Source organism: Paramormyrops kingsleyae, chromosome 1 (assembly GCF_048594095.1).
Source record: "Paramormyrops kingsleyae isolate MSU_618 chromosome 1, PKINGS_0.4, whole genome shotgun sequence".
Taxonomy (NCBI): Eukaryota; Metazoa; Chordata; class Actinopteri; order Osteoglossiformes; family Mormyridae; genus Paramormyrops; species Paramormyrops kingsleyae.
Window position 1 is genome coordinate 64,172,248 of NC_132797.1, and position 21,231 is coordinate 64,193,478.

Below are 21,231 nucleotides of genomic sequence, written 5' to 3' on the forward strand. Positions count from 1 at the left end.
CTGTACCCCTCTGTTCATCCCTGGCCTCATTCTCTGTCGACATCCACGTCTGAGTCACCAGGCAGCTCTTTCTGAAAATATAACCCAGACTTCCTGAAATGCCCTTTTTCAGAATTTACTGTCCCAGAATTAAAGGGAAGTATCTTTTGCGGTGAACTCCTGCCTAGACAGGGTCAAAGCTGCCCATGTTGCGCAGGGGGGGGGTGAGTGTGGGAGGGGGTGGCTGTGAAGGCCTTGCCCTATCCCCCCCCCTCCTTGTCTGTGTCAGCAGCTCTGCCAGTTGGAGGAAGAAACTCTGCAAAGCAGCTTCCGGAATGTTCTCCTGGGAACCAACTCCAACGCCAGCCCCGCCATGTGCTCGGGCACGTTCCCGCCCCCCAACAGGATCAGTCGGGTCATCCTATCATCTTCTTTTGAAACCGATTAATGAATGTTTCACGCGACGTGATATTCTGATTAGACGAGGATGGTGGGTGTGGATTCAGACATTGGTAGTTTCAAGCACCAGACTCCAGAGCAGGGGTCTCAAACTCCAGTCCTGGAGCGCCGGAGGACTACACAGTTTTTGGTTTCACCCTCATTTAACACACCTGATTCAACTCCTTGTTCTAATTACCACACAGCTCTTGAGCTGAATCATTTGTGGTGGAAGGGGGAAAGAACTAAGCTACACAGGGCTCCGGCCCCCCAGGACTGGAGTTTGAGACCCCTGCTCTAGACGTTTGTGCAAGAGCATTAAGCAAAGTGACTAGCCTGAATTTGGTTAAAAAGTCACCTTCGACGTACTGACACATGGATCTGCGAACCAAAGGGGAGAACATGGCCTCTTTCAGGTTGGGGTTCGGGGCTCTCGGCTGGAGGGAGAGAGAGACATCCAGCCCTCCCTGTCTTACCACAAGATCATATCTGCTGCTCTGTTATGTCTGCATGCATCAGTTTTTTGTTGTGTGTGTTTTTTTTTTTTTTTACAGTTCTGGTGTGTTTAAGCAAATGAGACCACAGTTTGCTGACTCTATTTTGGGTTGGTCTTCACAACCACCTTTTTCAGATCCTGTCAGTCCACTGGAGCAGATGCTGGTCTCCTGGGTGTCTCTCTGGATTGGATAGGTTTTTTCCTCCGATTGTTGAATTTTCATTCTGAAATTGCTTCTTATCAGTAACTCTCAGCTTGTTAAATGGTTTTGGCCAGACATACCTGGTAGTGTATTGGGACCAAATGGTGGGAAATTCCCCTGCATTTAAACCTCTGTGTGACCCAACACTGCGATGTCACTTGCCTTGCCTTGTCATGTGAGTGTTTTTGGCCGCATGGCCTTCATGGGACAGACTCATTGGATTCTGAAGGTGTGAATGGGTGGGGATTCTGCGCAAAGACTGTCTTTAGGATGAATTTCACTTTAAAATGTTTTTTTTTTTTTTTTTTTAACTCTTGTTCAGACAGCCGGAAGGTTCACACAGAAGTTGGAGCAAGATTTTGCTAATAGTTTAACTCTGGGAAATAATGTGGGCAAAATCACCCCTGGATACCACGGAAATAGTGGTGTAGCTGTCCAACATCCCCTTTGTGTGTGCTTGTCTTTGGACAGTTATGACAGCACATTTCCGCCTGCCTACTGGGAGATCCTACGATGTCCGAACGTCGGAGCTGGCACGAGACGGGCAGCACGCCGAGGTGGTCTGTAACATACATCTCCTGGACAACACTGTTCACGTCTTTAGAGTCAACGTAAGTACCACCGGTGTGGCCATGATTTGGCCGTTTAGGGGAGCCATGCTGCGCCTAATACTGAGGTCACATGATCACCTTCAGAGACCTGGGACAGGGGACCAAATGTTTAGAGAGGAGTTTAGTGTGATGAGACAAACCTGCCATTATCACCCCAAAACAGATTTAGGACAAGGGGTCCAGGTGCTTGGTGGATCAGGGGTTTACTCTTAGAACTTTGTTACCCCATAGTGTATCCTGGGGGACACACCAGGTTGTCATTACCTTCTGCAAATGCCTGACATTCCAGTGTAAATATGCCCCCCCCCACCCCCTCGATGCTAGCAGGGAACTCAGAATGCCATGTGGAGTGCTGTGTTATTGGGGGTTCATTTTTATTTGATTGTTTGATTTTTGTAATTATTTATAACATGTACTGCTCACACCTATTGGCGGGGCGGGGTTGTAGGATGGTAGGGGGGCATTTTCAGTTGCTTGGGCTTTGTAAGAGGAGCGAGTCGTGGTGTGAACTCAGCAGGAGGCCCTGTGTCCGAGGCGTCTCCTGACGTGTCGGCTCATGGCAGTGAATCACGCTGCCAGCTCACGGTCCAACGGTCTGTCGCCTGTCTCACGGGACTAAATTTAAGGACGTCATATCTGAAACTGATGCGGTGTCTAGTTTTAAGGTTGGTCAAAATAAAGGTGCTTTTCACCAGTGAGATTTATTTAGATATAAAGCAACATAAAAATATCTTGTGCTTGGTAGAGTCCCATGGGGCCGACATCTCCCACTGTGCGGAGACACGTTTGAAGACGCGTCGCACCATCCGCCCTGAATCTCCTTTTCCGTCCAGTGGATGGTGCTGATTAGTCTCCTCAGGCTCAGACGGAGCAACAAACACCCATTTGGGGTGGGAATATTGAGTCAGGCTGAGGTACCAGCGAGCAAGCTACAGGAAACTGAGAAGGGAGCAAGACTGTCCGACTGGTGGGGGGGCGGGGGATTTTGGTAGCTGGAGGCAACAAGCTAACAGCACAAGGCCCCTTGGGTTCTGCTGGGGATTGGGCAAACAGGCACATGTCCCAGCCAGTGGAGCCCCTGTGCCAGGTTGTGGTTTGGCAAGGCGTGGCACAGAGAAGTGGCTGTGTAAACCGCCCCCCCCCCCCCCCCCCGGGGCAGCCTGGCGAGCATTGCTCCTCCGTCGCGTGTTCCTGCGGCTCGTTGTGTCTCCTCTCCTGGCCGGCTAACAAGCTGCCTCACGTCCCCCCGCATTTCTCTCATACCTTCTCCGCTATGATGTCACCGTAGCCTTGCTGTAATATTATCTTTGCCATCCAGTCTCTTGGCATCTCCCTGCTTTTATCTTTCCGCCTGATGTTTTACTGTGGCACTACGGACCCGGGGTACATTCTACAGGTCAAACGGGCCAGATGTCTCCACTCTGTGGTGGCTATAGCAGCTCTGTGCGTGGCATTGTGAGCAACTTGACATCAACCAACATACTGGACCCTCTGTTTTTCAGTTCTTTGATTTATGTTCTTTTTTTGTGTGTCTGTCTTATGTTTGTTTACATGACCGGTGCTCTTCTGTACAGGAAGTTGAGCCTATGGCTGTGGTACCACCACGGTATGATACGCATCAGAGCTGACTCGGAGCATGCTAGTGCAAGCTGGGCCGTTTCTCACCGCGTCTCTCTCTTCCCCTTGCTGTAACCCCTGGCACGTTTCTGCTTGTCTTCCCTCCCCACTCTGAGATATTTACCTTCGGGGGGGGGCAGAGCTTAAGGGATCCCCCACCCACCATTGAAAAAAGGGTGTGCTTCCTTGACCCCTGTGCTGTGTCCCTTATATTACTTACACCGTAGGTGGTGCTGACTATTCCACTGTAAACATCTAACGAGGGTGAATGCAGTATAGTTGTTTCCTTCGGATATAGGTTCGGAAATTTAGGTGGGATGCCCCACTGCTCAACAGAACCATCCAGTGTGCCCCCCCCACCCTTTCTTTGCAGTGGACATTTGAGATGAATACATTTTGAATTTTTTCATATTTTTAAACTTCAGCCAAAAAGTCTTCAGCTCCCACCCCCATCCTGTGCTTATAGAGTTTGAGTTCATTAACATGATGTATGTAGATAAGCACCTGTACAGTGCATTGTGGGAAGTTTTGCGCCCCAGTGGCTGTCCGTATTCCCCCAACCTAGCCTGTTTGAGCTCCGGGCTCAGAGCAGGACCCGTGGAAATTGTGCAGAGTCTTCTGTCCTTGCCCAGCACCCGCTGCATTTTTTTTAAACCCCTGACCATGTTGCCATGGAGACAGGAAGGAGCTTGACGTCTGTGTTGTGAACCCGTGAGAGAAATGGCGGACAGATTGGGTAAATCTGCTTGCGCGATTTCAAATGGAAACATTCATGGCACCGTTTAAAGCTGCATTTCTTTTGGAGGAGGGGTGATTATGTAGCTCTGTGACCCGTCTTCCTCTCCAATTGGCTCATCAGAAGCACGACCAGGGACGCGTCTTGCTGGACATAGTCTTCAAGCACCTGGAGCTCACTGAGAGAGACTATTTCGGGCTGCAGCTGACGGACGAGTCCTCGGACAGCCCGGTGAGTCGTCCTGCGTTTCCCGGAGCTTATTTGGTTCAGGAAGCTGGACTTTTTTGGGACATAATGACCCTGTGATCTGGCTGAATTGCACTCAGTGTAAACCTTAGCCTCATAAAGTTGAACTGAAAGTATTTTTTTAAGGAAATATCTTAAAATTAGTCTTGGGATTGACCAAATGACTAGATGTTTTGTACTTCAGTTAAATCCAGGTATTTTCACTTTTAAGTTTCAAACGGGCACTACAGTTGCCCTCGTCATTCATTACACCACTGCTGCTAAGTGTCTCTCTGTCATGACCCTGCAGAGGTGGCTGGATCCCAGCAAGCCCATCAGGAAACAGTTAAAAAGTAGGTGGGCCTCAGTCAGCGATAGCACCATCACCGGTCCCCCATCCCACGCTTACCCACCATCTCCTTCTTTTTCAGGAGGCTCCCCACACACCTTCAACTTCAGAGTCAAGTTTTTTGTGAGCGACCCAAATAAACTCCAGGAGGAGTACACAAGGTGGGGGCCGGGAGGGGTTCTCTGGACCCACTCGCAGCTGGGGAATCTACATTTATTTTTATTTAGCGAGCAGTTTTCTCCAAAGTGATATACAAGTGAGGCAAATGACACATGACAACCTTTACAGCTGTCAACGAGTTGACTCTACATGAGTGCAGCTAGATTGAGCTTCCAGTGAATGCCCAAATACAATCGTAAGCAGTACTGGAAAAAGAGCTAAAGAACAACTTTTAACAAAGGAACCTAATAAGATGACTATCCAAATAAATCCTCTGCAATCCTAAGATCATGCAGGGAGCATGTAGTGGTGTTGGACTAGTAGACACATATTCCTGGAACAGACTGGTTTTGAGGCTTTTCCTGAAAGTGGAGAGGGAGTCTGTAGACCAGATGTGGCCTAGCAGCTCTTTCCTCCGTCCGGGAACCGCCTGGAGTGAGTAGTCTAGCATAGTGAAGGGACATGCTTTTGCCTGCCTGTTCCTCCGTTCTGGAAGCTGGATGATGTGCAGCAATGTTCCTGCCCATCAAGGCGCGCCCTGCCACATTCATGACCTCGCATGACCTGAGTGTGTCCAACCTTTCTTTTGGGTGTCGGTGATTGTAAAGTGCTGTGACCCATCTTGAGTGTGTCCGCTTCTCCGCCTCCTCTCTAGGTACCAATACTTTCTGCAAATCAAGCTGGACATTCTCAGCGGGAGGTAAGTGACCGTCGGGACACCCAGGTTTGCGCCCTACCATGAGACAACGTGAACTTGTGGACTCTCTTCTGGCTGACACCGTCCCATGTGTCTACTTCAGGCTGCCTTGTCCACACAGCACAGCCGCTGTTCTGTCCTCGCTGGCCGTCCAGTGTAAGTACAGCCCTTTTGTCTGGTTTGAGGAGTGGGTGTGAACTGGATGGTGTTTGTATTTTGATTGGCCAACCAAAATAGGAGGTGGACCCTGCTATTCATCTTTAGACCATTTTAATTTAGGGAGTGGGTGGGTAGGGCAGAGTACAGCTCACGAAGATTTAGCAGCTGTTTTGTGTGCCGTCTTCATCGCGACGGGATATTTAATCAGCATCGCATTAGGTTTGCTTCTCCCGCCCAGTGTTTGCGACACAGAGCAGCTGCAGCATCCAGCTCCTCCCACGTTCGCCCGTTTCTAGTTTGTTTTGATTCTGACAGCAGAAATTCTACCATGTTTCTGAGCCCTCCATGATTTGCTTATAAAGCCCCGTTATCTGGAGCTTCATATGGCAGCCCCTAACCCCTAACCCATCCCCCCATCCCCCTGTCCCTCCTTTTCATGGGAGCACAGCGACTAACCTGGTACATTCTCAGCCCCCTGGGTGGGCGGGGACTGGTGACAATGTTTTGGCCAGTAAATGGGCAAATCCAAGGTGGGAGCCGTGGGGATATGCCACAGAGTGTAACTGTGCCTGACTGGCTCTGTGTTCCAGCTGAGCTGGGAGACTACAGCCACGTGGAGCATCTGTGCGGCTACCTGGCGGAGTACCGCTTCATTCCAAACCCGCCGGCTGACTTCGAGAAGGAGGTGGCCAAGCACCACCAGCAGCACGCGTGAGGATGCCGCGATCACCACCACACACACACACACACACATACACACACACACACACACACACACACACAAACGGGCCCCCACTGTGACACACCCCTCTCCCCTATTTTCACTGTGTCTATGTGCCTCCTCTCCCCTACAGAGGACTGACCCCAGCCCAGGCAGAGTTCAGTTACCTGAACACAGCAAGAACGCTGGAGCTCTATGGGGTGGAGCTGCACTGTGCCAAGGTAAGCTGTCTCCATGGCTGAGTTGTTTCCTGGGGGTCAAACGACAGGAGTTATGAATAATACACTCCACACAGTCAGGAACATCGACAGGGAAGGGGGGATGCTGGAAACCTGCCAGTGCCTTCTGCAATAAATAACCCCACCGAATATGAAATGGGTTAAACCAGTATGTGGTTGACATGTGTAATCCTGGGCTCTAGCTCTGTGACCCTGACTAGGATGAGCTGTCAGAAGTTGATGGATGTGTAATCCTCTGCATCACAGATTTCAAGATGTTTTTTTTCCCCAATATTTATTATTTATTATTCATCCATCCATCCATCCATCCATCCTGTAACCATTTATCACTGGTCAGGATTACAGTGGCCCTGGAGCCTAAACCTGGCAGCAAAGATCATAAGGGAGGGATACACAGATACACCGTGGACAGGAGAATGTGTGTATGAATATAATAGTGTTTTGCTGAGACATGAAACCCTCAACTGGAAGATTGGATGGATGGATGGATGGATGGATGGATGGATGGATGGATGATAAACTGTAATCCTGCCCTTTGACATGGTTTCCTCAGATGCCATACAGTGAGAGAAATAGTTATTTGACCTCCTGTTGAGTTCCCAGGTTTACCCATTTATAAAGAAATGAGAAGTCTATCATTTCAATAGTATGTTTGTTATAACATCAGAAGATAGATTTTCAACAAAATAAACAAGAAAAAATCATTATGTAACAGGTACAAATCAATTTAGGGAAATTATTATTTGATTCCCTATAAACCAGCAAGAAATAGGGTCAAACACAACACAAGTAGTACTTAATTAAGTATTAGCAGATACCAAGCCAGCATTCTCATTTAATGGCATTACTTTGCTAAACAGTATTCTTCGGTCACTAACCTGTCTACATTTTCAACCTTATCACCATGGGAAATACCAAAGAACTGTCTAAGGACATCAGAGACAAGATTGTTCACCTTCACAAAGGTGGAATGGGCCACATGACCATCAACAAGCAGCTTGGTGAAAGTGAGACAACTGTTGGTGCAATTATTCTCAAATGGAAGAAAGACAAAATAACTGTCAATCACCCTTCTGCGCCCCCAAGGAAGATCTCATCTCATCCAACATCAATGATCTTAAGAATGGTGAGGGCTAACCACAGACCTACACAGGAGGAGCTTGTTAATGATCTCAAAGCAGCAGGGACCACAGTCGCCAAGAGAACCATTGGTAACATATTGTGCCGTTATGGTCTGACATCCTGCAGTGCTTGCTAAGTACCCCTGCTCAAGAGGGTCGATGTTCAGGCCCTTCTGAAGTATGCCAATGTACACCTGAATAATTCCAATGAGGCTTGGAAAAATGTGATGTGGTCAGATGATACCAAAATCAAGCTGTTTGGCATCAACTCTACTCGTCGTGTTTGGAGGGAAAAGAATGCTGACTATAACCCCAGGAACACCATCCCTACCGTCAAACACAGACGTGGAAGCATTATGCTTTGGGGGTGTTTTTCTGCCAAGGGTACAGGACGGCTGCACCGCATCGAAGGAAAGATGGACAGGGCTATGTACCATAAAATCTTGGATGAGAACCTCCTTCCTTTAGCTAGGGCACTGAAAATGCATTGTGGGTGGGTCTTCAGTAAGACAGTGACCCTGATCATATGGCCAAGACAACAAAGGAGTGGTTTGAGAAGAAGCACATTTAGGTCATGGAGTGCCCAAGCTAGTCTTCGGACCTTAATCTCATAGAAAACCTATGGAGGGAACTCAAGCTTCATGGATCCAAGTGACAGCCCAAAAATCTTAAAGATCTGGAGGAGGTCTGCAAAGAGGGGTGGGTGAAAATTCCTGCTGACCTGGATGCAAACCTGGTGACCAACTACAGGAAAGGTCTGACAGCTGTGCTTGCAAACAATGGTTACTCCATCAAGTACTAAAGCATGTGTTCCAAGGGATCAGATTTCCCTATATAAATAAATTTGCTTGTAACTGTTACACTATGATTTTTTTCTTGCTGGTTTTGTTGATAATCTATGTTTTGTTGTTAAGATTTCTTTATTTATTAGTCAACTTAAGAATTCAGCATAGGGTCAAATAATTTCCCTCACTGTATCTGATAATGCATTGAAAGAGTATGGCGTCACCTACCATTCCCTTCACAGTCACCGCGTTAGTTACCATGGTACCTTCCTGCCTACACACTCCTCCTGTTCTCCTCCTTTTCACTGCAGGATTACAGCAACACAGAGATCCAAATCGGGGTGATGTCCTCGGGAATCATCGTTTATAAGAACAGAGTACGGATCAACTGCTTCGCATGGTAAGTTCAGATCCTCGAAAGTCCCTCTTGTGGCGTTACGAGAGCGAGCGGAGCTTTCCCTGGCTTTGCGTGGGGGCAGGTGGGGGGGGGGGGGCAGGCTGAGGTCAGCAGTTCCCTGCAGCCCAGCTGGCGGGAGTGCACGTGAAAACCCTGGAGTGTGGCCAGACGCCGGGGGTGAGACCACGGACACGTTCCACGTGGCTCAGCAGAACGTTGGCCTCCGTTCACACCCCTCCCCCTCCCCAGAGGTCATGTGATGGGAAGTGGCCAGTCAGAAGCCAGGTTCTGGAATGTAAACACATGGGCTGTTAAACAGTGTCCCTGACCTTCTCTGACCCCCAGGTACCTAAGTGCCTAAGTGCAGACCAGGCGTGCCACTTTAGGTTGGATTTTAGCATGTATTTAGCACATGTTATTTAGTGCTGAATGCTTGAAATGGTAACGTGGCATTTTATACTGTCCACTAATATATTTTTCAGGGTTCCATACCTTATACCATACTTTATTTTTCTGGGTTCTCCATATATATTTTTATATATATATATATATATATATATATATATATATATATATATATATATATATATATATATATATATATATATATATATATATATATATATAATATAAAAAAATATTTTCCCCTCATTAACCTTGTTGCACAGCTGATGCTTTACTGTAGTAATTCGGGTTAAGTACCTTTTCCAGGCGTACCGTTACACAGGTCCTCCAGGGACTCAAACTGGTACTCTGCTGTTCACACCCTGCAAGTGTTCTGCTATGGATCATCTTGGGAACCCCCTCCCCCAGAAAATGCGCCTGCTTTGAATGCCCCCCCCCCCCCCCACTTGCTCAGAAGCTAAATTTAGATCACAGGCCAGCGGAAACCCCAATATTGCTTATCACCGTAACAACAGCACTCAAATTATTTATCCGCCGCTTCCCCCACAGCTCAACGTGTTTCCTAGGATCTAAATTTGCAGCCCTCATTAACTGCTGCCAGAGAGTGGTTATACTTTTGGGAGTGTTTGTATGTTTCTGGGTCACGGGCTGACCTTTGACATTTGACACCAGCCACAGGCTTTTCCTCACGACCCAGTATCTTCACGCCGCATCACGGCCCCGCCCGCCACTCTCCCCCACACCAAGATGACCCGATAAGCGTTTGTTGCAGTCAGTGTTAGTCACAGGAGTGTGTTTGTGAAGCGCCGGGTTTATATATAGAACTTTTCCAAGTCATGCGTCCAGGGACAGGAGCAACAAAATGGGTCAGAGCCGTCCGCTTCTGCACCTATAATGACTTGTATTCGCGATGGTTGCCTCCCTGGGACACTCTGTCAAATCATGATCTTTCTTTGCTTCCATCTCCCAGGTTGAAGATCATAAAGATCTCATTTAAGTGTAAACAGTTTTTCATCCAGCTTCGGAAGGATTCGGTGAGTTTGGTGCCTCTCGTGGACACCTTGAACGAGAACGTTGTTAGCATGAAGTGAATCAGGAGACTTGTATCCAGCTAACTGCTTGCCCTGGTCATGGTCACAGGGGGCTTGGAGCCTCTCCCAGACCACAGGTTCACACCCCAGATAGAATGCTAGTCCATCACAGGGTACATACACATCATGCACTGTGGGAAATTTAGAGACCCCAGCTAGCCTAATTGCATATTTTTGGACTGTATGTGGAAACTTATGTCATTCAGACAGGACATTCAAGCTCCACATGTAGAGTGGATTCAAATCCCCAGCCATGTAAGTCTGAGCTACCGTGCCACCCAATACGGAAGCGAATTTAATGGGGGCGTTTTAAAGCGGATGCAGAAGGTGATCTTCTGATGCTGAATGGAAGGAAGTTCCAGACTAACAGTAATCAGATAAAATTATATGGTGTGTGAGTTGCTTTGGATAAAAGCATCCAGAAGTTAGTTAAGATGAAGTATGAGAGATGATGTCACTGGAGTGGAATATAGCCAATTATTTCCCAGTACATGTGAGGGGAACAAAGGGGTCTTTCTAGATATTGTTTGGGCATGACTGACAACACCCCCAACCCCCCCCCCCCCCCCCCCACCAGCATGAGACGAGGGAAACACTGCTGGCTTTCAACATGGTCAGCTACCGTGCCTGCAAGAACCTGTGGAAGGCCTGCGTGGAGTACCACACCTTCTTCCGGTTGGACAGGCCTGTGTCGCCCCAGAAGAATTTCTTCAGCCACTACTTTACCCTGGGCTCCAAGTTCCGCTACTGGTGAGTAATGCCCCCTAGGGGCGGTGCCGGTGCGTGTAAATGTGAGAGTGCCTAGAGCAGTAAGAGAAAAAAAAAACAGAAGTCAGAGGGTGTCTTCTGGGTGAGGGCTGGTCTCTTTATTTACCCATTAGAGGAATGTGCTCTGTCCCCACCCCCGCCCCCCCATGCAGTGGCAGAACAGAAGCGCAGTCTGTGCAGTATGGCAAGGAGAAGGGTGTGAAGGACAGGGTGTTTGCCAGGTGAGTTGCTTGGTCGCCCCCTGCTGCCGCTAACGGGCGGTACAGCGATGTGTCTTGTGGGAGGAGTTAATGTAACTGCCAACATGGCCATTTATGCCAAATGGGTAACAGACTCTGGCCTTTTCCACTGGCCTGTTTACAGGTGGGGAGGCTGGCTGCTGAGAGCGGCCCCGTGAAGGTTAGCGGTGACTAACATCGACTCTAATGTCCACTGCTACCTTCCGTTTGCCTCTTAACAGTCGATGCTGGAGCTGTTCACAGATCCTGGTGGTCAGTGGCTTTGTGTCATGTGACTGCCCATGTGACCTCCCATGTGACCAACCCCACAGGTCTCCCAGCAAACCCCTGGCTAGAAAGCTGATGAGCGATATGGACTGGGAGACGGTGAGCAGGAACTCGCTGTCGGATGAGCGACTAGAGACCCAGAGCCTACCCAACCGCTCTCCCCCCGGTACCCCTAACCAGTAAGCACTCAAACCAGATAGACCTAGCAGTATGGAAATAAATGCTACCTGTTACTGCCCCCTATCTACCATACAGAGAACTGTCCCCTCTAACCACAGATTTATCTCTCACTGCCATGACCCCCACCTGCAGCAGGGACTGCATGTTTGCGCAGAATGGGGCCCGACAGCGCCCATCTTCAGTGGGGCACTTGGTGGACCACACTGTCCACTCGTCTCCCAGTCAGGTCTTCTCCAACCACAAGTCGGCCTCCTCTACCCAAGCCAACAGCATCAGCCTGGACTCCTCGCCGTAAGTACTCTTCACTCCACCCAATCTGTTAAACCCTGCCCCTTCCTGTTCTACACTGTCTAAAGATAGCTTTAACCATGATGTCTACCCCTTAAAAAGACCATTGATCATTGGCTGCTCAATGTTTGTGAGAGGTCACATGATTTCATTGTGAACCTTAGTCATGGGGGGGAGGAGGTGTACAATAAATGTCAAGTTTGCTCTCTTGCAAAAACCTGGACTATCTAGTGTTATCATTTTTGTTTTGTTTGGTTGTTCTTCTTCTGGCATTGTTTGAGTTTGAGCGTGTTGGTAACCATGTAATTTGAATTGTTCGGCAAATCTTTGTGTGTTTGGTGACGGGTGTGAGTCAGAGCAGGGGGCGGACGTCCCAAATCACAGAGCTCAACAGGGGGTGGGGGTCTGAGTCAGAGCCCTTCAAATGAGCCTATTAACGTGGTTCTGGGATGCACCAGGAGTGCGGCCGAGCACTTTGGTAGAGCAAGCATCCCAATTCAAGGGCTGGTGCCTCTCGCCCTGACATTGCACGAGCATCTCACACGTGGAGGGGAACCTGCTTCTTTCCTGGAAGTGACTCCTGTGGCGCTGTGTCCACCTGCCAACTTCCTGTTAGTAATGAAGTCAACCTGCTGTGGGGCTGAAGGTCGATGGCACCCATACCACTGTCACAGTGGCCCTGTGCGCTGGCCCCTGGTTACAGCCTTTTAAAGCTTGGGTTTGGGGAGCCTGAAGCCCATGGGTTTCACGGTCAGGTCTGCCACCCGGACGCTGGCGGTCACAGGTACGAGCCCCCTCTGGTTTACAGCCTGCAGCCTTCACCTGGCTCCGGTATGAAGGGAGATTATTCCTTATCTGTTTTTGCTTTCTGCGTCTCTGCGATGTTTCTGGATCCCAGTTTGTTGTGCACTTAGGCTTCCGCCCACTTTCTTGTACAGATTGTATAACAACGCATCCCCCCCCACTCTGTCCTGCATCTGTGGGGGGAGGGAGGGGAAGGCACATGTGCTTGTGTGTGTGTGTGTGTGTGTGTGTGTGTGTGTGTGTGTGTGTGTGTGTGTGTGTGTGTGTGTGTTACTTTTTAGCTTGTGAGGACATTTTTCAGATCCCCACAATATAAACCTCAATTTATATGAATCTATAAATGGAATCAAAACACTAAAAGCATCAAAAGTCTTGTACTTTGTTTGGTTACTTATGGTTAAGGTTAGGGCTGGGTAGGGGTTAAGGTTGTCACGTTGGGATTAGGGTTTTCCCCGTAGAAATGAATGGAGAGTCTCCACAAAGATATAGATGCCTAATATGTGTGTGTGTTTTTGTGTGTGTGTGTGTGCGTGTGTGTGTGTGTGTGTGTGTGTGTGCATGTGTGCGTGTGTGTGTGTGTGCATGTGTGCGTGTGTGTGTGTGTGCATGTGTGCGTGTAGGTTATAATTCTCCCCCCTTACGTCCTGCTGTCAGAACTTACTGACTGTTTGCCTCTCACAGGCCGCTTGTGCAGGAATATGACACACAAACACAATTATCTTGACTTTTTTGTTGCTTTATTTCATGTCATTTCATGTTACCCCCATCTTTCTGTACCCTGTGCCCCTCTCAGTTCTGCACGCATGTTTCCTGGTTTGTTACTGGGCCCCCTCCAAACTCACCCCCACATTCTTGTGTACTATGGGTACATTGCTTGTGACTAAATGCGGGCCATGCAGAAAAACCCTTAACCAATAACTGATAGGCGGCATATGCTAACAGATGTTGCTCTGGATGCCTGTGTGCCCCCCAGGTCCCCTGATGTCAGTGCAGACGGGCAGCCCCCAGCCCTGCCACCCAAGCAGTGCCGCAAGAGTTTCTATGCCCAGATCACGCAGGCGCACTCGCAGCAGGAGCTAGACAACCATGTCAGCGAGATGTACGACGTGCCAGCGGCAGGCGACAGGAACGCGGTGAGGGCTCACGGAAATAGGGGGACGGACACGGGACACTGGCACAGCCTAGTACCGGCACACAGTGCTCCGGTCTGATGTCTACTTTTCCTGTTGCACCCAGCTAAACGGCGCGGTTCCCCATGATAACCTAGTCCTGATCAAGATGAGGCCCGACGAAAATGGACGATTCGGCTTCAACGTCAAGGTGAGTTTCTGCCCTGTTGCTACTGCTAACAGGTCAACTGCTCAACCACCTATTTAACACAACCTTCACTTGTTGCATTAGCGCCTGTTAGCAGGCTCTTGTGGCCATGTTTACATACATAGCACGTCTTTCACGGTCTCTCCAGGGTGGATCGGATCAGAAGATGCCGGTGATCGTGTCCCGTGTGGCTCCGGGGACACCGGTACGGTCTGTTGCACATTTTTGGGTTGAGGATGAGGGACATAATCAGGGACTTGATTTGACACTGGAGTTTAACCCCCCGCACTGACCCTGATAATCGATGGGAGGGGGATCACTGCTGAGAAATGTGATTGACATGCTTTCAGAGATTAGCAGCTAATTAAGCCTTGATCCTACTTTGTCATTCATGAAGGAAAAGTGCACTGACATGTTTAATCCAGAGAAACTGTGGACACAGAGCGACATGAAAACACTCTTCACGTTTCTGTGGCCTGTATTTGTTGGTGACATTAATTCTGTATGTCACATTGAGGTCTCACTAGAAGGCTGAGAGCGTCCCCTGTTGGTGACCCTGGGAATAAGCCAGGCCAGTTGTGACCATGTGTGACATCATTTTAATTGGGCCCCTCCCTACAGGCTGACCTGTGCATGCCCCGGCTGAATGAGGGTGACCAGGTCGTGCTGATTAATGGGCGCGACATCTCGGAGCACACGCATGACCAGGTGGTCATGTTCATCAAGGCCAGCTGCGAAAGCCACTCTGGAGAGCTGATGCTGCTAGTGCGGCCAAACGGTGAGGGGGTGGGGCCTGAAGGGGCCAGACCAATGAGGCTCCCTCTGTGGCCCACTGTGACATCATATCCAACTGATGCCCTGTGAACACAACCACAGTCCAGGAATACGGGGAGGGTCTTTTGTTTGGCTGCACTAATTAATCATTAGCGCTTGTAATAGTTTTCTTGAATACCTTTAGAACATGTGATATACGCCTATGTGGAAACAACATGACACTGAATCATCATACCATGTTTCCAGGATCTCTCTGTTCCCGGTGCTCTTTAGCTTTTAAAACGTATACAAAGCATGTTTACTCAAGAAATACACAGGAAAGGAACATCACAACGTCCACATGTTCACAGCGATCTATGATGTGGTCGAGGAGAAGCTAGAGGCAGAACCGGACTTCCAGTACATTCCGGAGAAATCAGCGGTGGACGTGTCGCAGCTGGACGGGGACGCGTGGCTGCGGGCCCTGCAGCAGCTGCGTGATGACCTGAGCAGTGGTACTCTGCTTGCCCAGTTTGATGTGAGCGGCACCATCGTTGTCGCTGCCATCTCCATCACCGTCACCCTGGATTGACACACGCCGTCTGTGTGCTTACTGACCACATCCTACTGAACATTAACTGTCCACTAAGTTATCGCAGGAAATCCTACTACTTCCTGTTATTCTTTAAGCAGTCTTAACAGCTTCCTGTCTGTCTCCCTTGGTGTAGTATTAAGGGGGGGGGCAGTGAAGATGAAGGGACTATCTGGCGTAGTTTCACATTAGCAGAGAACCCCACAGTGCCTCATTAATATGGTTTTACGATAATTGCAATGTATTTGTTGCTGTATGTATTACACCGGGCACCAGGGGAAGGTGCAACAGAGGTGGAGAATGATGTACCTTTATGTTTTTAAATATATTGTTAATCCTGAATGGCAGCATGAAAATACTGCAGCTTTTGGTGGGATCAGGTTCATCAGCCTGCTTTGAGTTTGTTGTATTTCTGATGGTGAATTTTAAATTAGCATCTGTGCCACCTTCATCCACAGCAACTCTACCGGAAGAGGCCCGGAATGACGATGTCTTGTGCCAAATTACCTCAGAACATCTCCAAAAACCGATACAGGGACATCTCGCCTTGTGAGTGTGTGACCCCGCCCCACCACAGCCAAATGCAGTGTGCCATCGCCGTCCATAAATCCCCCTGCCTCATGTCTCTCCACCTTTGCAGATGACGCCACACGGGTCGTTCTGAAGGGCGCAGCTGACTATATCAACGCAAACTATATCAACGTGAGTCGTAGCCATTTCCTCTCTTTAATTAAAGACGCAGAGCTCTCTGTGGTAGCTGGGAGATCTCGGCAGTTGGCCAATCCTGAGACGGGCAGCCCACGTCAGAATGGACACGTGCGCCTGATCTCCCGCGCATGCTCACGCCTCGTCTGCCTCCTCCTCAGATGGAGATCCCGGCCTCCAGCCTCATTAACCGTTACATCGCCTGTCAGGGGCCCCTGCCCAACACGTGCCTGGATTTCTGGCAGATGGCCTGGGAGCAGGGCTCCTCCATGGTGGTCATGCTCACCACGCAGGTGGAGCGAGGCAGGGTACGTCTGAACTAGGGCCACAGCCTACTCTCTGGCCCCTCCTGGTGGCCCAGCAGGGTCCACTCCACCCTTTTGGTTTAATTAACCACCAAAAAGGACTTCAAGATCTAAGTGTAGTAATATCAGATGTTGGTCTATGGGACGGATTATTTAAAAACTTCCTGGTTTTACCCAGTGAGAGCCAGTAAGCAAAAAGCAGGACTTAGGTTAACCAATCAGTGAATGTCTGTGTCCAGTGACCCACTGGATTCCTGAAAATTTGGTTGTTTTGCCGCTGTTGGGTCTGGAAGGTGAATGTATGTTACCTGGCCTCAGGTGAAATGCCATCAGTATTGGCCCAACCCGGGCAGCAGTACCAGCTATGGCACCTTTCAGATCGAGTGCCACACTGAGGAGGGCAATTCTGCATTCTTGGTGAGGGACGTAACACTCAGCAATCTGGAGGTGAGTCCATCATTCGGCCTGTCCCTTACTAAATTCCTTGCTGCATGTTACCATAGCGATGTGAGCGTGGGCTTTGCGGTACTATTACCAAGCCCGAGAATGGGCTGTTGCCATGGCGACAGTGCAGACGTGGAACGTGGGACCTGACTGTGTTGCCATGGAGATGCTCTTGTCGGCAGCATTCCGGCTTCACGTTAAACGCAGGGGGATGTGCGTTGGTTCGCTGTTGCCATGGCAAAGCTCATGGACTGTACACCTCCCTGCTCGCACCCCCGCAGAGCGACGAGAGCCGGCAGCTGACCCAGATCCAGTACGTGGCATGGCCAGATCATGGCGTGCCCGACGACTCCACCGACTTCCTGGACTTCGTAAGGCTAGTGAGAAGCAGGAGGGCAGGCAAGGATGAGCCAGTGGTGGTCCACTGCAGGTATGGCTCTCCTAAACCCCCCTTCTGGGCCCCTCAGCACTTATTGCAGAGTGACATGACCTTGTGCATTTAAACATGAGCCCTAAAACAATTTACATGTTTTTCTGCAATGTATTATGCTTGTAAACGCAACGTTCAAATCTGCATATGTGTAATCTGTGTGTGTGGCAGCCTAACTGTTGAGGCTGCAGGGTAATTGTGGAAATAAACCATGGATGAATCATAATCCTTTTAAAAATCCATAATGCTGCAGATGGTGGTTTGAAATATCATGCAGCATTAATGTCTTTTGGGGTCCAGTCATTTTTGTTTGTTTGTTTAGTGTTTCTTTGTTTACTCTGTGCCAGCTCAATCCAGTAAACAAGTACTTCAATCCGCCCTGTGCTGGGTCAGGCCCATGTCCAGTGAACCCGGTAACTTTTGGGTTCGCTGCCCAGATGAGTGTGAGAACCTGAGCAAGCTTTTCAGATTTGGTACATCCAGCGGGGACGCTGAAGTTCATTCCCCCACCAAAATCATCCAGAATTCCTGAGCCCCTCTCTCCGTCTCTCACAGTGCCGGCATCGGCCGTACTGGAGTGCTCATCACCATGGAAACGGCGATGTGTCTCATCGAGTGCAACCAGCCTGTGTATCCGCTAGACATCGTGCGGACGATGAGAGACCAGCGGGCAATGATGATCCAAACCCCGGTGAGTACGCTCCCCTCCGCCTCCGTCTCCCGTGGGGGTTTCCGGAAGCCACGTGCTCCTTTAGGAAGCAGAGGCTGAAACCAAGAAGTTGTGGCTATGGTAGGAAGGAGCTGGATAATGATGGTGGGGCATCTCTGTGAGTCTTCATTAGATATCATGTAGGCATTCACACGCAGACACATGGCCCCTAGTGTTGTGTAACTTCCTGTCTTCTTGCATAACCTGTTATTTGACTCGCTGTCCCATCACTGTGCCCTATCAGAGTCAGTACAGGTTCGTCTGTGAGGCGATCCTGAAGGTCTACGAGGAGAGCCAGCCTCAGTCTGCGGACTCCACGCCAGAGGAGTGAAGTGCAAGGACAGCCCCACTGCGCCAGTGCTCCACCCTTTCACTCAGGCCGGACCCAGGATCACAGCCGGCTGTGGGTCTTTTGTTTTTTTGTTTGTTTTTTTCATGCTAGGAGAGACTGCCTAGAGCTGACCATGGAGGTGCCAGCTGGATTGGAGAATCAGGGCCTCGAGACATTGGAGAAACATTAGCACTGTTGCACTTTATGTTCTCAAAAGAAACTTCTGGAAGAGCAGTCACAGAAAATCTGCATTGGGTACGTTTAGGGGCCGCTTGCGGCTGTGTCTATGTGCCATAACATTGATGGACAGACCTTCAAATAAGCACTCTCTGCTGGTGTTACCAAGCCTAACGTATAAGTCCACAAAAAAATGTTCTATCATCTATCACGGTAACTGTAGCTACTATTTTTTAACATATTTATTGTTTTAGTTAAATATGAAATGCTGTTCATGTGATTGAAAGAAAAATTCCATTGGTCCAATCCAGTGCCCGTTTCCAGCTGTGAATCAATTTGTCACCCTGAGGCCTGATGATTTGGGGGTTGTTGTTCTTCTGTAAAAATCCATTTTGACTGTGAGCCCATTTGCAGTGACCGTGGAGTGTTTTTGGGCAGGAGGTCCTCAGCCACGTTGTGTCACGATGTAGGTAACCCCTCCTCACCTTTGACAGCTCTGTTTATTAAATGCTGGTGGATTCAGGTTGCAATTGTGAACATAATTTCTATCCCAGTGATCTGTTTTTCCAAGAAAAGAGTCTTTCGTCTTTTACAGCCAATTCCTATTAAGTCTGAGGTGTGATGCTGATAGACAACATACTGGTACGTCGCTTAAGTATAATTTAAATTATTTTATTTCACTCTGTTTTTATTTAATAACGTGAAGAGCAAAATGTGGTCAAATCTGAGCTCAATAACCCCTTTCTCCTCACTAAAGAAAGCTGTGATGACCAGTAACATTACACAGTTGCGTTTGGGTGATGGCTGCTGTGTATTTTGTTTAAATGTGATATTCTGATTGATTTCTTTCAACACCATGACAACACAACACAGTAAGAGAGGGAGCACATATATCCTACACAGTGTTTTTTCTTTGTTGTTCAGGGTTTAAGGGGGTTCTAAAATGTCATGTCACCATGTTTCTGTTGCTGAGAATGCTGGGGGTGGGTCACAAAGGTGGCTGCTGAGCCAGTTCAGCTTTTCAGATGGTCCCTTTTAATGTGCATCGCGCAGAGAAGCATCCAGACGAAATGTACGGCCGCCTCTGCTGGATCTGGCGAGCAGGTTCGCCAAGCCAGAGCGGAACGTAGGGTTTTAATGCATACTATACAGCCCTAAATACCGTGTGTGTGTATGTGTGTGCGTGCGTGCTTGTGTGCGTGTGCGTGCTCCTGTGAGAGACGGACAGAATTGCAGTGCCTGACTATTGACGTCCTTAATGGCTTTACTTTCACCGATTGGGCACACTGCTCCTTTGCCCCACCACTACTGGGGGTCCCTGTTCATAATCCCTGCCCCACCCCTAAATCTATAAAAATTGCCCAGCCTGCTGTCTTGGGAGCAGACCACAGGTTTTAGATAGTATTGATCTGCCTCCATCCTCCTCACAGCTCCTCCCATCCTGCTCCCGCAGCGAGGATGAGGATGGAGCATGACTGGCCACTACGGTCTGTCCCCTTTCCAAAGCACACTGCCTTTTCTGAAAATCTCTCAAGACCACTCGTGTCTCCACTGTCACTCACCATCTCACTGACTCGTTGTAAGACATTTAAAACTGAAGGTTCAGTAAGCTAAGGGTCGCAATGGTGTGAGCTATGGATTCTCTGTGGGATATTATGGGGTGGAAATGGGGGCTTTATTTTTACATAACAAACTTCCTTCTTGTAAATGGATAGCACTCTGCAATGGACTTCGTGGCTTTTGGTGCTACTTAAGTGATCATGAGGGGAAGAAATGTTTGTTTTATTTATCATAACTTTTTAAGGCATCTTTTAGGTGAAATATAAACTGCATAGTGCCACTTGTTTTTGTGTAAATAAAGCTGATCATGTAAATACAATGTTATATATAAATATATAATTATATTGAAAACTTTGAAATAAAAAGGAAAATCTTGTGAGTTAAAAAGTGCTTTGACTTTTTTGTCCCTTTCCTCTACAACACAAAGGGAGATTTGACTTATGGAAATATAAAGCACTTAACGTCAATTTGTGTGTAAGTCTGGACAAGAGGAGAGCCGGGAAGAGCCCTTATTGCCAGCCAACATGCCAGTATACGACATGTAACTACACAATATTTATTGATCTTATTATGGCCACAGTATGTATTATGTATCATTCTTTAGCTGTACGACATTGATTGCACATAGGTAATAGTACAATAAGACTGCTGAGGTATGAACACCCTGATTTATGGATTAGAGCACCTCTGTATTTCCCTTTTGGGTTATGCTCAAGCCATGATTGTATTTCTGAGCGTTTTATCTGTCGTGGAGAATCTCTGGGGGATCTGTCCTTAGGGAAAACTACACTGAAGGGAATCAGTGACAGCGGGGATGTTAGAGAAAAATGTAGAAATTACCTTTGAACCCCTTCAGTTAGTTTCCCTGGCTGTCTGTGGAAGAAAATTTATGGCCTGTTATGGAGATATTTTCAATTTTGACCAAGAATCTAACA

At 48.5% G+C, this 21,231-nt stretch overlaps 1 protein-coding gene across 5 annotated transcripts in view; it reads left to right on the top strand.

Annotated features, from left to right (window-relative positions):
* Positions 1–20,683, top strand: part of LOC111849481 (tyrosine-protein phosphatase non-receptor type 4-like) — a 32,863-nt gene extending 12,180 nt beyond the window's left edge. For 4 of the 5 annotated variants that reach the window (XM_023822376.2, XM_023822375.2, XM_023822378.2 and 1 more), the window contains 26 exons: positions 1,587–1,726; positions 4,203–4,310; positions 4,615–4,657; positions 4,736–4,814; positions 5,468–5,512; positions 5,613–5,665; positions 6,259–6,379; positions 6,523–6,610; positions 8,846–8,934; positions 10,307–10,370; positions 11,005–11,177; positions 11,348–11,416; positions 11,746–11,880; positions 12,014–12,172; positions 13,947–14,106; positions 14,210–14,293; positions 14,439–14,495; positions 14,912–15,068; positions 15,415–15,581; positions 16,094–16,184; positions 16,276–16,337; positions 16,502–16,648; positions 16,964–17,092; positions 17,371–17,519; positions 18,075–18,210; positions 18,473–20,683. In XM_023822376.2, coding sequence (XP_023678144.2) covers positions 1,589–1,726; positions 4,203–4,310; positions 4,615–4,657; positions 4,736–4,814; positions 5,468–5,512; positions 5,613–5,665; positions 6,259–6,379; positions 6,523–6,610; positions 8,846–8,934; positions 10,307–10,370; positions 11,005–11,177; positions 11,348–11,416; positions 11,746–11,880; positions 12,014–12,172; positions 13,947–14,106; positions 14,210–14,293; positions 14,439–14,495; positions 14,912–15,068; positions 15,415–15,581; positions 16,094–16,184; positions 16,276–16,337; positions 16,502–16,648; positions 16,964–17,092; positions 17,371–17,519; positions 18,075–18,210; positions 18,473–18,559 — 2,790 coding nt within the window. In that variant the 5' untranslated portion in view covers positions 1,587–1,588 and the 3' untranslated portion in view covers positions 18,560–20,683. The remainder of the gene's footprint in view (positions 1–1,586; positions 1,727–4,202; positions 4,311–4,614; positions 4,658–4,735; positions 4,815–5,467; positions 5,513–5,612; positions 5,666–6,258; positions 6,380–6,522; positions 6,611–8,845; positions 8,935–10,306; positions 10,371–11,004; positions 11,178–11,347; positions 11,417–11,745; positions 11,881–12,013; positions 12,173–13,946; positions 14,107–14,209; positions 14,294–14,438; positions 14,496–14,911; positions 15,069–15,414; positions 15,582–16,093; positions 16,185–16,275; positions 16,338–16,501; positions 16,649–16,963; positions 17,093–17,370; positions 17,520–18,074; positions 18,211–18,472) is intronic. The other variant, XM_023822381.2, reaches the window with a different exon arrangement.
* The last annotated feature ends 548 nt before the right edge of the window (positions 20,684–21,231 follow it).